General features: G+C 50.2%; 1 protein-coding gene across 5 annotated transcripts in view; it reads right to left on the bottom strand.

The window, feature by feature from the left end:
* Positions 1 to 15,307, bottom strand: part of Ptk2b (protein tyrosine kinase 2 beta) — a 122,564-nt gene that overhangs the window by 10,668 nt on the left and 96,589 nt on the right. For all 5 annotated transcript variants that reach the window (XM_052191146.1, XM_052191144.1, XM_052191148.1 and 2 more), the window contains 18 exons: positions 14,748 to 14,810; positions 14,508 to 14,562; positions 13,965 to 14,105; positions 13,630 to 13,704; positions 12,956 to 13,057; positions 11,692 to 11,809; positions 11,240 to 11,279; positions 10,821 to 10,867; positions 9,984 to 10,034; positions 9,403 to 9,500; positions 8,586 to 8,670; positions 8,176 to 8,276; positions 7,802 to 7,917; positions 6,639 to 6,739; positions 6,386 to 6,475; positions 5,378 to 5,582; positions 2,796 to 2,904; positions 1,396 to 1,461 (listed from right to left, as the gene is read on the bottom strand). In XM_052191146.1, coding sequence (XP_052047106.1) covers positions 1,396 to 1,461; positions 2,796 to 2,904; positions 5,378 to 5,582; positions 6,386 to 6,475; positions 6,639 to 6,739; positions 7,802 to 7,917; positions 8,176 to 8,276; positions 8,586 to 8,670; positions 9,403 to 9,500; positions 9,984 to 10,034; positions 10,821 to 10,867; positions 11,240 to 11,279; positions 11,692 to 11,809; positions 12,956 to 13,057; positions 13,630 to 13,704; positions 13,965 to 14,105; positions 14,508 to 14,562; positions 14,748 to 14,810 — 1,663 coding nt within the window. The remainder of the gene's footprint in view (positions 1 to 1,395; positions 1,462 to 2,795; positions 2,905 to 5,377; positions 5,583 to 6,385; positions 6,476 to 6,638; positions 6,740 to 7,801; positions 7,918 to 8,175; positions 8,277 to 8,585; positions 8,671 to 9,402; positions 9,501 to 9,983; positions 10,035 to 10,820; positions 10,868 to 11,239; positions 11,280 to 11,691; positions 11,810 to 12,955; positions 13,058 to 13,629; positions 13,705 to 13,964; positions 14,106 to 14,507; positions 14,563 to 14,747; positions 14,811 to 15,307) is intronic.

Raw genomic sequence — 15,307 nt, 5'->3', positions numbered from 1 at the left:
GAACCCACAAGAGCAATATAGTTCTCTCTCCCTCCCCCCTCTCTCATATATGTCTCTGTGTGTGTGTTGTGGGGGGTATAATTATCTTGATTGAAACTTATTCCACGTGTGTGTGTGTGTGCGCGCGCGCGTGCGTGCTGTACATGAGTGTGTGTGTGATGTGTGCATGTGTGTGTGAGTACAAACGGGGGCTCTGGATTGATGTCAGGAACCATCCTTAATCACCATCCCACCTTATGCACTGAAGCAGGGTCTCTATGTCAACAACCCCAGAGCTTGTGTCAAAAGTCAGCAGTTCTCTCTGGGGATGCCTTGTCTCTGCCTTCTGGGGCTTGGGTTACAAACAGCCGCCATGCTCACCTGGTATTTATGTGGGTTCCAGGGCTTCAAACTCCAACTTTCATGCTTCTACAGCAGGTGCTTTACCCTCTTCTGTCTAACGATGTCACTTTAAATGCTCTTTAAAACCTTTGTAGTATGTGTGTACAGGTGTGTGTCATATAGTGATTGTGGAGGTCAGAGAACAAGTTCTGGGCGTTGGTTTTTTTCCTTCCACTGTGTGGAGTCCAAGGATTGAACTTAGGCAGCAACATCTTTACCCACTAAACTATCTCGGCAGCCTACATATCTCTCGTTAAAGGCATTTTCTTTATGTGGAGAGGATTTGTCTGTGCATTCTTGGCTGGGCTTGATCTTTGACACAGGGCCATCTCCCTGACCAGGGAAGCATTGTTGGAAGGCTCACTTCCTGTCCGGAGCAGCAGCAGTGCTAACGTTGGCTCTTGTCTTTTGAGATATTCTGTTTTCAAGCCACAATTCCATGCTAGGGAATGTAGGGGAAGGAAAGGCAGGAGGCTGGGCTATCTCCCACTCAGATACAAGAGAGTGGCACAGGGAATTGTGAGTCACAGGCTACAGCCTTGGGGCGATTCAAGGCTGGCAATGTTGGATGCAGACAGCTCAGATGGGCCCCTGTTCCCTTTTCACTGACCACCTAGGTCCTAGCCAGAGCCTCTGCACAGAGCCTTGGGTGACACTCAAGTCCATAGGACTGCCATCCATCCCTAGAGCTCTAGAATTCCTTCTCAGAAGGCTCTGCTCAGTGTAGGAGGTCAGAGAAGCCAGGGACACAGGAAGACAGCTGCAGGCAGGCACGGGAAGCAGCAGACACTGCAGACAGATGGGCTGGGCTTTAGGCAGAACTTCAGGAAGAACTGGATTTCTGTTCTTTTGATATAAGTTGAAATTCTCTCTTGGCTACCAAGAACGATCTAATCTGGGCATCCCCTAAGCAGATGTTTACTGCTGCACCTCAAAGGTGTAGGCATGACAGTTCAGAAAGGACCTTGAGGAGGGATGGAGTCAACTCTCCCCATCATCTGGTTACACACTTACCTGGAACTGCAGCTTAGGAGCCAGCAGGTTGGTCTGTGGAGGGGGTCTGTACTTGGGCCGGCTGGGCTAGAAAGAGAACACAGGGCTATCTCAGTCTGACTCTCCCCTTCTGCAAAAAGGATACACCAAAGGAACCACCAATCAGGGGCAGTTCTGTTTGTTTACAATGGAGAGATGGGAACAGAATTATCACTGGATCCATTTCGCAGGCCCTCATATAGCAATAGTTACAAGGCTGTGACAGGAGGGAGTGCGAGGAGCACATGCAAGAGAGACTATGAAAGAAGGCCTCAGGTCAGACTAGAAGTTGCTATGGATTCATCTTTTTGTACCCAATCCCAACAACACCTGTTCATGTACTGGCATCCTACTCCCAAAGTGATGGATGGTGATATGTGGTGTGCTCTCTGAGAGAGGAATGGATCAATGCCCTGACGAGAATAGCTCAGGAAACTAAGAGAGTCCTCATTTTCCCTAACATGTGAGGATATAGCAAGAAGGAGAGGCCATCTAAAAACTAGGAAGGGGCCCTGTGATAGTTAATATTGATTGCCGATTGACAGTTCTAGACTCTAGAGACAAGACTCTAGGCATGTCTTTGAGGAGTGTTCTAATTAAATTAACTGAGAGAAGATTCACTCCAGATGTGGGGTCATCATTCCTAGGGCTGAGATCCTGGACCATATGAAAAAGGAAAACTACCTTCGAAGAAGCATCCACCTCTCTGCTTCCTGACTGCAGGTGCTATGTGACCTCTGGCCGCCATGCCTTCTCTGCTCTGATGGGCTTTACCCTCAAATGTGCAGTCTGGATAAACTCTTCCCTCTTTGAGTTACTTTCATCCAGTGTTTTATCACAGTGATGAGAAAAGGAGTGACCACAAACCCTCACCAAAGACCAAATTTGAGGTTTACGGGACTGTGGACTTCCCATTTCCTGAAACTGTTGTGTAAGTCATTCTGCCTGTGGTATTTTGTTTTGTCAGCTCTAGCTAATACAGCCCTGTTTTCTGGAAACCCAACAACCTGCTGGTGGGGCAGTAGGGTCCTGGATCCTGAGCCTAAGGCTGTCATTGCAGGCATGGACATAGAGCCCGAATCTCAGGGGTTTGGGACTTTCTTCCTTCTTATCATAATGGGTACCTGATTTGCCATCCCTAGAAGCACACTGGTTTTCATGGGTAACTCTGAAGGACAATTCTTGCTCTAACTCTGCCCACCCACCCCCAACCCAAGTCTCATATTTCTCCTGATGGGACACCCATGGCTGGTTAGGGTTGGGTTCAGGGCAGAGAGAGGATTGTAAGAAAGCAACTCTTTGTGGTCTATGAGGGCAGTGGGCCACAAAGGATCCTGGCTTTGCTGTGACCGTGGGACTGATGAGACCCAGCCTCAGCTTACCTTGGGTGGGGGTTCCTGAAAGGCAGTGGGCTCCAATATTTTGGGGGGTCGGTAGCGAGCATTCCTTTCCTGCTCTATGGCAATGTCCTTCTCCATCTGATAAATGTCACTGTTGAGAAGCCCGGTCAGGTAGAGAGAGAAACCAGGTCAGAGGGAAACACGCTGAAGTCGGGGAGGCCTGAATGAGGGCCACCAGAGATCCCATTTCTACCTCCATTTTCCCTACGAGTGACTTGGGAGATGCCTCTGAGACAGATTAGGATATAGATCTTGAGAGAACCTTTATATCAAGGTTTGAGAAGGCCATACGAATGGATTCAATTGGTAGAAGCCCTTAGAAAGCCAGCTCCGTGGGTGGCAGAAGCTGGCTGGCAGCTCTACCTCCATGACCTTCTGTACCAGTTATTGGCAACAAGCCCTGTTTACATCTCCAGTGTCCCACCTAAGTTCATGACTGGGGCCCAGGTTCACCATGACATTAGAGACTCCCTTCTCACTCCATAGCTTGCTCTGGGGCTAGTGTCTACTCTCTGAATGAGGTCTTGACTTTCTCAGTCCAGAGGCCCTTGTAATTACTGCAGGGTCTTCAGTCCATGTGTTCAAAGGAACACTAAACATTGTGCATTATCAAATGCATATTACATCCCTTCAAATGTATACACACACACACATATGGCACACACACACACACACACACACACACACACACACACACACACACTGTGTCCATAGCCTACTATGTTTTGTCAATAAAAAGGATTTTGAATGTTCAATAGCATTTTCTGTAAGTTCTCAAAGTCTGACACAAGGTTGGGGAGGGTTAGTTGGATCCTTTCTTAACCATGGAGGAAGAACTGTCAGGCTACGCCTGAAGGAGGCGCCAGAGTTCCTCTGGGCTCTGAGTCTCTTTAAGGGACAGGAGTGGGTGTCAGCGCAGAGACAGATAGGCACCTGGGGTTCTCAAGACACACCTCCTTTCACCCCAGAGCTTTTATCCTCTACAGTTGTATCTTTCAATTACATTTTATCCTAGAACTTTCTGGCTTCCTAAGTCTTCCAGATGAAGGACCAACAGATGGTGCAGAATTAGTCAGAAGAGTCATGGAGGGAAGCTGGGAGCAGATAGGCATTGTAAAATTATAGACTTTTGCAGAATGTGTTTGAGACTCGAAGCCAAAAAACAAATGCAGGGCCATCTTTACCTGGGCTTTCTTAGCTTCTCCCTTGGGCCTTCTATTAGCCTTTTAAAAAACCTTGTGCTGAAGATGATCTTGAACTCATGATCCTATTGATCCACCTTTCACATGCTGGGATTATAAGCATGTGCTGCCATGTCTTGCTTACTAATTTTCTTGCCCTCAAATAATATCACTAGAGCCGGCAGTGTAGCTCAGTGGTAATACACTTGCCTAACATTTCCAAAACCGTAGTCTTGTTCCCCAGTGTATACATCCACTCATGTACACACACACACACACACACACACACACACACAAACACAGACATACACACATATACATAGATACAGACAGACAGACAGACACACACACACACACATACACACACACATACACACACAGTTTGCTACACTATCTAAGCTCAGTAAGCAAGTTTCCCTAAGACAGAGGTTAGCAAATGCTGCCCACAGGCTAATCCCACCTTCCCAACCTATTTTTCCATAGTTCCACATTAAGAACAGTCACCATGGTTTTTTCATGATTGATTTTTTTTTTTAAAAATTATGACATAGAAATAATGCCAGGCTTTGGCAGACGCAGATGAAACTTTATCAAACACAGCCAGCCTTTCCTTTACCAGCACCTCTGGCTGCAGTAGCAGAGCCAAGTGGCTGCAATAAAGGCTTACATAGACCATAAGACTCCAAATATTTTCTACCTGGGTTCTTAACAGAAGTTTGTGGATCCCTCTCCTAAGGGAAACCAAAATATGTTGATGACTCATGCGTGGTGGGCAGGCAGGTGGGGACTCTGAATCCTCAAGATGGATAGCAGTGGTCTCCTGGCACTGGAGGACAGCAGCTGGGTGATGAGACGCATCTAAGCCCCAGGCCACTGATCCCCAAACAGAACGAACAGACAGGTAACCTGTGTGGCACAGTCTCAATAACAGGCCAAAAGAACCCCATTCTTCCATAACTAGGAAGGACGGTCAAGTGAAGAGGGAAGGAGGCAAGGTCCCAGGCATAAGTAGTGGCTTCATGAGGCATCGGATGGAACAAGGCTTCCCCAGGCTGCCTGTCCTCACTGCTGAGCTTTCAAGGAACAGTGAACATGGTCTCAACTTTCTTCCAACAGCGTCTGCTACTCTTTGTGCTTCTGCTGGAAGCGAGGGCTCCTTCCTCGTGCTGATCAGAAGGAAGTTCTGGTATATGCGCCACTTTACCTATCACTATTAGGCACCAAGTCACCAACTTTAACCTGAACTCTCCTGTCTGACAAAGGGGAGCAAAGATACCCACTGCACAGGGCTGGAGACAAGGCCCACCCACCCCTTCCCCACCCCCCACCCCTGTAGCATCTGGAGCTTCAGCCCCTAATTATAGTTCCCCACAATATGCTCACCTGAGACTGCACACAAGCTCTGTGAAGCGGGGCCGGTCGCTGGGGTCGTAGTCCCAGCAGCGAGTCATGAGTGTGTAGAGGACAGGCGGGCAGAGCTCGGGCTTGGGTAGCCTGTCCCCCTTTTCCAGCACCCCGATCACATCCTTGTTCTCAAGCCAGAAGAAAGGCTGCTTCCCGAAGCTGAGGATCTCCCACATGCATACAGCTGAGAGCAGAGAGGGAAGGCTCAGGGGAGGGGCCCACTTGCTCTCCCCAGAGATAACTGTGGCCACCACTGGTGTTTGACCCAACTGGAGGAGGAGCGTTCTCCCCTGAGGTTCTGCCCAACACTGTGGCCCAGCCAAGACAGCCTCTCCCTAAAGAACATGAACCACAGTCTAGTCCCTAGAACCCTTCCCACAGAGCTACTAAGATTCTGAGGAGCCAGGGGAGGCTATTATCTGTCATCATCAGAACTTCCTCATGGGGTGGGGCCCAAAGCCTCTTCCTCATAGGGTGGGGAGTTCTAACACTAGCACTAACACTTGTTGCCTGTGTCCTTGGGCAAGGCCCTGGCTCCTCTGAGCCTTCATTTCCTCTGGTGCAGGCTGCTCAGAGGAGCAGTGATGTTGTTTCCCAGACACAGATGCAGGCCCAGTGCAAAGTGAAAAGTGGTAGCACCCATCACATCCATCTGGGTTCTTTCTCTCTATGCACCCTTCATCAAAAGAAGCTGGCCAGTTTTCTTTAAGGAGTCCATGAAGCCTTTCCCACACAGTCCCTGGGGATGGCTGATGAAGTACATGCTTGTGACAAGAGTCTTTCCAAGGGAGTGAACCCAGTTTATCCCAATCAGGCCCTTGCCCATGTCAGGGCTGCTCTGCCCCTGACTCTCTGCACCTTTGGGCTCAAGTGCCCCTAGGATCTGAGGGGGCACATGGAAGACCCTTGTTCTCTGTTCTGCCCTCCTACCCAGGCCACAGACACGAGAATTAGCCCTTCCCCAGGCCCACCTGAAACGCCACTCACCAAACATCCAGACATCACTGGCGGTTGTGAAGCGGCGGAAGTTGATGGACTCGGGGGACATCCATTTGATGGGGAGACGGGTCACAGAGGCTTTGAGCGGACAAAGAGGTTTGCAGGGATTGTTTAGGGATATAAGATCCGGAATTGTATTCCTACTCTCCAGAGACCCCTGGCTGAGGCTGCCTGAACCCCAGACTTCCTTGCTCTGGGATTTTGAGTTCTACAACCATCCTGGCCCCTGGGAAGCCCTCACCTTTGTAATAGTCCTCGTCCTCAATGTACCGTGAGAGCCCGAAGTCCCCTAGCTTTACACACTCAGGAGAGGCCACCAGGATGTTCCGGACGGCAATATCCCTGAAAGAAGAGTCGAAAACTAGCATGAGGCACTGCCTCAGGACCCTGGTACAGGAGAAGAAAGCCAGGCATCGGCCTGAAGGAACATTCCAACAGGTTTCTGACAGGAAGAGTGCCACCAGGGGAACATAACGTCTGAAACTCATAAGCATCTGTTTTCCCCTTGCGGAGTGCCCGCTGACCTGGGCCATCTGTGTTCTTAGTATCCCACCGACCCCGAAGGGCCTGCCTGCTTCTCACAGGCCATGCCACTTCCTTCAGTTTCTGTGACTGAAAGGGTGATTCCTAAAACACACAGCTTCAGATACAGAAAGGAAAGGAACCCGTGAGCACAGCGCCCTAGCTCTAGGCCATGTGCAGCTCCCATCTGACGCTCACACTAGAATGTGATTCCCAAGGAAAAGGATTCTTGTTTCTGTTGATCATAACTTTGCTTCAGGACACAGGCTGGAATGGAGTCGGTGGATGAGGAGTTGGGAGAGATATTTGTCAGTAACCCCTACGTGGCTTTGGCCCAAATCAGCCTCAAAGCCACACAGGCCATGACTGTGGTGGGGTGAGCATCAGAGAGTGGTCTCCTCGGGGCTCATGCTCTCAAGGGAATGAGAACAAAGCCAGTGGAGAGCAGGGAAGAGCCACCTATGTGACCACAGTTAAAGTAGGTGGTTCAGGGATACCGGATGACTGGGGTGGAGACCAAAAGACCCTGGGAGGCTCCAGACACTTCTCTAGCCCTCTTCCTTCTTCCTAGACTGCGTGTCACCCAGTGGGCATAGTGGAGGAGACTGAGCTCTGAGCCAGAGGTCAGGCCCTCCCCCAGCCCTCGCCAGGACTAGAAGACACAGAGCTACAGTGAGACTTCAGACTTCGGACTTCCTCTCAGTATCCTTGCACCTTTGAAGTTTCCCGGTGAGGAAATGTTTCCTGGAGACTGAGTACGGAGTGCTCAGCACTCTCAGTGGCCAGCCACAGGCCAGGCCAGGGTCCTGGCTTAGGACCACATCACTCTCAAGTTCTACACATTGTCTCCTTGTCAGAGTAAAAGTCTCCCACTCCTCCTACCTGTGCACACAGTTGATGCTCTCCAGATAGGCCATGGCTTTGCATATCTGTAGAGCGTACAGGACCAGAGTGGGAACCTTCAGGGAGTTTTTATTTCGCTCCAGGTAGTGTCCCAGCTGCAGGAAGACAGAGATGACAAGAGAATGACTTTCTGCTCCAGCATGGCACCAAGGGACCAGGCTACTGATAGCCACTGACCCCTCATTTCCTTTGAGGGGCAAATTCAAAGATAGTAATATGTTTTGGCAATCTCCTCTGCCTAACAGCTTAATACAGAAGGCAGGAAGCTGGAAAGAGCCCTTGTTGTAAATGCCTCCCAAGCCTTGCTGAACTCCAGTTGTCACAGGAGTCCCTCATCAAGTCCCCGAGCTCACCTCCCCATAAGGATACAGCTCCATGATGATCCACGTGGGTTCCTCTTCAATGATGCCAATCAGCTTCACGATGTGCGGGTGGTCGAGATTCTTCATGATCACTGGAGGAGGGCGAGGGAGATGGAGCAGGTTAAAGGTCAAGCAGAAAATAGTTTGCTTTGCTTTCCCCAGTGCTGAGGATCAAACAGGACCTTATGCTCTCCAGGCAAGTGTGCCACCAGCAAGCTATAGCCCCCTCCTAGACACATAAGAGGAATGCAGCTTCCTGCCCCAACTGTGAAACATGGGACAAGAGACCTCTTACAATCAAGAGTGGGGGTGGGGTTACTGCTCAGACTTCCTTCCCAGACCCCCAGCTCCCCTCCCCAGGGCTGGAACATCTCAGGGGTCACTCCCTAGGGGATGCCTACCTGCCTCACTCATGAACTTCTCCTTGTTGTCCAGGGTACAATCTTTCTTACAGGTCTTGACGGCCACATTAATTTTTTCCCCTTTCTGCAATAGGAGTGTATGTTCAGGGACTCCAGTGGTTTTCAGAAGAATGTGTCCTCCCCGCAGGCTCAGCACAGCCATCTCAGACTTGACTACCAGTCTAGGCACACGGTGTGGCTCCTGACTGGCATCTCCCCGCCCCCCCACACCCTATTTCTCTCTCTCTTTTCATGCTTTCTTCCTTGTTTCCTTCCTTCCAGATTATTCTGTGTTAGAACTAGAAAGAGCTTCAGGGACCAGAAAGCTCAATCCCTGTGTCCAGATGAGGCTGCAGAGGCCTGTGATCTGCCCAAAGACAAGCAGGCTTGTGACAGAGCACACACAGGGGCTCTATCAGCAGAGGGCGGGGCCTCCTTCTGTCTTTGCTGCTGGCTGTCATCTGTCCTGCTCTCCATGCTCTGCCTTCTCCAGCCTGTGTGTCACCACACAGGCAAGGCTCACCTCGGCGTCAGCGAGCTGAACATCACTTCCTGCTGGATCCACTTAGGCCCTGGTCTAGCCTCATCTTACCCTCCTCCCTGCTCTGCATTCCCACAAGCCTCAGAGCCCACCTAGCACACTGCTCCCCAGTCTCAGGAATGACTCTCTTCCCCTTCACTCCCTGGGTGCTCCAGAAATCGTCCCATGCCATGTGAATGAGAACCCAGTGTGTGTTAGCCAGCGGCTACCTCCAGCCCCGCTCCCCTTTCACTCCTCAGACAGGAAAGGGACGCCAGATAAGGATCTGGGGCTCACATGGTTTGTGTAGACACCTTCGTAGACCTCCCCGAAGAAGCCTTCACCCAGGATGCGATTAAGAACTACATCTTCACGGGCAACACCATACTGTGGACCTGCACAGAAGGAGAAAACAGGGGGTGAGTGTCACAGAGTCCAGAGTCCAGCTGGCCTCCCCAGGGGACCAAAAGTGTTCAACAGCAAAGGTCCAAGGGCATAGCTGGAAATGGCATCTAGATTATTCCATTGTCTCAGATCTAGAAAGATCTGTTACTCTGCTCCCTGCCCCTGCCCTCTACCCCCTGCCCCCTGCCTGCTGCTCCCTGCCCCTGCTCCCTGCTCCCGGCTCCCTGGGTCCTAGGTCCATATTCTTAAGGTCCTCACTGAAGCTACACAGACCCACTTAAGGTCAATCTATAATAGAATCTCAGCTCCCAAACTCCTCAGTTTTTCTCTGTCTGAGCACAGGGTACATGTAGATGAAGACGAAGGAGGACAGAAGATTCCAGGGTGTCCCACGGATACTCGTGGTGTCACTTCCCAGGGCCCTGACTGTGGTCACAGTGGTGAAGGGTTGGTCGGACTCTTCAAGTACCTACCTCCTGGCCTTCGCAGGGTCTCATCAGGAATCTCTGCATAGATGTCTGACTCTGTAAGGACAGAAAGGGGCCCCGCCCATGGGCTATGTGTCTTCACTGGGCACAGCCAGGAATTAAGCCATGGTTTCTGCCGAGAAGCCAGGGCATCCAAAGGAGTGAGTGGGGGTGGGGTCAGGCAGAAGAGTCTAGGCTCAGACACAGGATTCAAGGAAGCCACACAGCCAGAGACACTTAGCTTGAATCTACGCTTATTCTCTCAACTTTGTTAGTTTCAAATGACACATCACTCATTTTACTCTACCATTAACTTGCTTTCTTCATCTCTCCCGAATCCCCTTGCCACAGTCCTACCCTACAGTGGGACATCTGGTGTCCTCTAGGAAGTGATGAGAGTCAGATGACATCATGAGGAGAGGACTCTTACTAAAGTTAGTGTTCTTAAAAGAAGGAGACAAGAGACTAGAGGTTGCCCTCTCTACCATGTGGCCACACAGCAAGGAGACAAACCTAAAAGCAAGCCTGCTCCGGCCAGAATCTGCAGAGATGGGGCTTGCCAGCCTCTAGAACTTGGAGAAATGAATGGCTGGTTTTGAGTCGTTCAATCTATTGTATTGTTTGTGCTGATACAGCTAACCAAGATCAAAACAGTGCCATGGTGCAAACCATTCACGTTTGCTATTACAACGAATGGTGTTTTTCTGAGCCATCATTGAGAAGCACTAGAGAAAGCAGCTATCACTGTGACTTGGAGAGAAGGCTGGGAAACATCAGCAGAGGATGCACAGGCACTGGGCATGAGGGAGGAACAGAGGCTGAGGATTCAGTGAGCAGGCTTACCTATGCTGCAGCTTTCTGAGAGGTGGGACCGCCGAGCCTCCAGGTTTCTGTAGGAGAAGGTAAGAGGGCAGAGCTAACTGACCCCAGAACCCTGAAACATCCCCCTCAAGCAGCCTCATTCTACCTCCATCCACACACTCAGCATGGGCTGGATCTTTAGAAACAGCCAACCTGGCTGTCAGGGAGCTGGGAGTGTAGCCCAGGATTCCAAGGGGCAAGAGCTGAAGGAAAGGCAGAAGCCTTCTTCTCAAGAAAGTACCAGTGGAAGAGAGAACGCTCCCATGGTTGGGTACTAGGAGGGAACACACGTCCTAATGAAATGAAGAGACTCTAGCATTCTCTTAGAACCAAGGGAGGTGGTGGTGTTCCCTGCATGGTCTTCCAGTCCTGTACCACAGAGGCATCTCTCTTGTACTCACAGCATAGGGATCTGAGGCAGGCTGTTCCTCTTCTCACCATCTAAGGGAAAGTAGAGGAAGGGAGGGTTGGGGCCAGAGACACACAGGTGAATGGATGGTAGCTGGAATACTGCTTCTAAGGCCCCCCTGTCAGCACCATGGTGGAATCTGGAACTGGAACCCTCTTTGAAAACTTCCTCCTGCCAATAGCACATGCTCCAGCCTTGCCTATTTCCTGACTGGTCCCCAATCAGGGTCACACAGAACAGAACAGTTATATGTTATCAAAGGCTCTGATATGCCAGAGGCTGCAAACATAGCCCCTCCAGAAGTTACTTCAAGTAACTGACCACCTAGAATAGACTTCGCACCTCCTCACACTCCTAAAATCTTTGCTTCCACTTAAGGGCCAATGCCTGATCTTCCCTCTGCCATCCACCTCTGGGCTAGTCTACCTCAGAAGAGAAACCCACCTTTCTTGGCATTCATGATGAGAGAGCCTTTATGTTCTCCTTGTAGTCTGCAGTAGCCATCTATGAGGTCAGCCATGTTCTCAGCCTCTGCCAGGGACGAGGTTTTGATGGACAAGGACTGTAGAGAAGGGGCCAGCCACCGGTGAGAAAGCAGAGCCTGGGCTAGAGTCCCTCCCCCAGGGAGGAAGAAGGAGCTGCAGGACCTGGCCCCACCTCTGTGGGATTCCACTCACACCTTTCCTGAGTAGTGTGTGTGTGTGTGTGTGTGTGTGTGTGTGTGTGTATTGTTAGAGATAGCCACTAGAGGGTACTAGTACTGTCCATTCCTCCTGCTGGCTACCTAGTGATCTTTGTTGCAAGGCCAACAAAGATCTCATTCCAATCTTTGAGCACATAGCACAATGCCTTGTATTTGGTGAGTGCTGGGTATGTACAGGCAGAAACTGAGAATTGGGGGGTAGATGGGATTGGGGGCTCAGTGCATGCTGCTAAGAGAAGAAAGACAAATGTTTGACTGACCCCAGAACCCTGAAACACCCCCTCAGGCAGCCTCAATCTACTCCCATCCACACACCCTACATGGGCTGGATCTTTAGAAACAGCCAACCTGGCTGTCAGGGAGCTGGGAGTGTAGCCCAGGATTCCAAGGGGCAAGAGCTGAAGGAAAGGCAGAAGACTTCTTCTCAAAAAGGTCTAAGGTCTCTCTCCTACTTCTAATAAAAGCCCCATGTCCCTCGGGTGTTGATTTCTAAACCATTGCTTATTCGCTAAGTGTTAGGCTTTTGCTATACATGTACCTTATTTTCAGTCACCTCTATCTACCCTAAAGCTTCTTCTACTTCTTTCTTGATATTAAAGAAATAATTTCCCTCCAAATTTCTTTAAATATTACCATTCGCATAGTGTCCGTACTGTGTTTGGATAATGGGTGGAGTTTTATTTTGGCTTATACTTATTTATTTATTTATTAGTGGCTGCAGGAGAAAGGCCACAAAGTTGCCACTGTGTAAATGTGGAGATCAGAGGACAATTCTCTACAGGTCATTTCTTTCCTTCAGGTACTCGGGCTGGGTGTCGGGGTGAAAGTGGGGACTGAACTCAGATTATTGCGTTTGGTGGTGGGTGCCTCCCTCTGGCTAGTCATGGGTACACTTTTCTTAACAAAATCTGTTAACAGAGAACCCCTAGTCCCTCCTGGACTTGGACAGGTTGGTTTGAATAAATCCCACCCACGGAACTCCCAGGTGCCCTAAAAAATGCTCACCTGGGGGGCACCCTCGATGCCCAGCTGCAGGACTGCCTGGGTCTCTTCTAGTGGGAGGCACCTGATGGATCTGATCTGCTTGAACTCGGCCAGGCAGGTGGGCTGTGAAGGAAGCAGGGAAGACTGAAGACCATTTGACCTCAGGATCTGACCAAGGAAACTTGAAGGTGAGGTGAGGATGTGGGGTGCAGAAGCTCTTTTGAGGATGGATAGAATATTGCCAGAAAGTTCACCTCAGAAGCCTCAGATGCTCGGGTTGGAGAAGAAAAAGGGAGAAAGGTGCACTTGCCAAGATCGTATGTTAAGTTAGGGACAGAGCTCTTCCAGGTTCCAGGAAATCACTGGCTTCTTTTGCCATCTAGGGAGGGGCTCTTCTTTATGCATCACAAGAACAGCAATGGCATTCTCTCGCTCCTCACTCTACTTTGTGCATTAGCACAAAGTTCATCACTGCAAATAATGAACTATCTGACCCTCGCTGCTATCCCCAGATCCTCCCAACAAATCTACACCAAGGTCCAAGGTTGAGCCCTTATAAAGTCTCTGCCCTGAGCAATTTGGGGTGGGGGATGGAGAAGAAGAGCCAATGGGGTGGGAGACAGAAAAAGAGGAAGGGAGGAGGAAAAAGACCTGAGCCGGAGCTAGGTTAAGGCTCACTCTTGGGCTCTCTCTACCTTTGTATCTTGACTTGTCAGCTGACGGATGCCTTTAGGGCCGATGACCAGGTCCACAGTAATGTTCCATCCTTGCTGGAATAAAAGGAGAGAGGGGACTGTTTCCCACACTGCCCAGCCATATTTAGGAGCTCTTAAAAAATCTCATTGAAATAGACAAACACCACCATCTTCCTAGCCCTTCCAATCTAACTCCCACCATACAGCTCACCTCTTCCCATCCCTTTTCTTTCCCTGACCACCTTCCTCTCCCCACCCCCAAATTGGCCCCCTAGAGTTCTATCCCAGAGGCCTGGAGCTCAAGCAGTGTGAGGGTGAGAAGAACAGGCCATTACAATGAGTTCGCAGCGGTAGGTCTCCTGGTCGATGTTGGCAAAGCCAGCCAAGGTATTGAAGAATTTCATGACACACTCTTCCTCCCGGAGTGATGCATACTGCTGGAAGGTCTGCTGGATCATCTTCCGGAACTGCTTGGGCTGAGCAGAGGGTGGAGAGCACAGGGTCAACTCAGCTTCCTGTTTCGATCTTATGGAAAGGCTGCCTACTGCTACAACTTGGCTCTCGGAGATGTGGAGACATATTCCCTGAAGCTCATGACCATCTCCACAGAAGCACATTCTATCTAACCCTTTGGGGGAAGGTGGGAGGCATGGAATCCCACCCCCCAGGTCATGAAATGAATCAAGCCTCCAAGGAAGTTTTGAGCCAGGTGTATATCATCCTGATTCCCAGGCCTGGAGGGCCTATCACATGCATCCGCTGTCTTCTGTGAGGTAGCCTAAGGCAATAATAGATCCTCTTCTCCCAACTCTGATCTCTTGTACCAGAACCCACATTGAGCAAGGCTCCCTGGGCTCCTTGCTCCCTGCTTCCCTTACTTTTAAGTTTTCCTGCATCTGCTTTGGGAAAAACAGGTCCAGACCGACTTCTTTTCTGAAAGAAGGAAAACAGACACCACATTTGATACACATACTGAACTTCTGACCAGCCAAAAGGAGGCGAGAGGGCTTGGAGACCAGGGAACTGGCCCTTAGGGCTCTTGGGGAAATGGGCAGGTGAACAGGACAGCAGGACACTGGGGGAGGGGTGGGGGAATGCATGTCTGACACAAAACTTACTCTAGGAGTTCAAAGTTGGACTTTTTGTCGAGTGCATTGTGGGGCATGTCCTTGAAGAATCTCCTGCGGGGAGAGAGGAGAGAGATGGCATGGAGAAGAGGGCTGAGAGCTGAAGGCTGAAGCCTTCAGTCAGGCATCCAACATCTGTGTGCTGGCCTGCCTCTGAGTACCAATGTCTACCAGATGTAGGGACCACCGGGAGGGCAGGGGACAAGATTCGAAGAACAATAAAACCAGATATGTATGAAACCATGAGGAAAGAGGAAGCCAGTGAGCTTAGTTCCCCAGAGAGTGCTTTAGGGATCTAGGCCTTGGATTTCTCAGATGTGTAACTAAGTGAGAAAATAGCAGCTCTGTAGGCACCAGGAAAAACAAAGAGTCCTGGGGCTCAGATGATAATGGTGCCCGCCACCAAGCCTGAGGACCTGTGCTTGATCCCCAGTACACATATGATAGAAGAGAGACCTGAATCCTATAAGTTGACCTCTGAACCCCCCCTGCCTTTCTGTCTGTCTCTCTCTGACTCTGTCTCTGTCTTTGCCTCTCTTTCTCTCTCTCTC

This window comes from Apodemus sylvaticus, chromosome 8, assembly GCF_947179515.1.
Source record: "Apodemus sylvaticus chromosome 8, mApoSyl1.1, whole genome shotgun sequence".
In the NCBI taxonomy this organism is placed as follows: Eukaryota; Metazoa; Chordata; class Mammalia; order Rodentia; family Muridae; genus Apodemus; species Apodemus sylvaticus.
The sequence above is the reverse complement of the archived record's forward strand: the minus strand, read 5'-3'. Positions and strand labels throughout refer to the sequence as shown.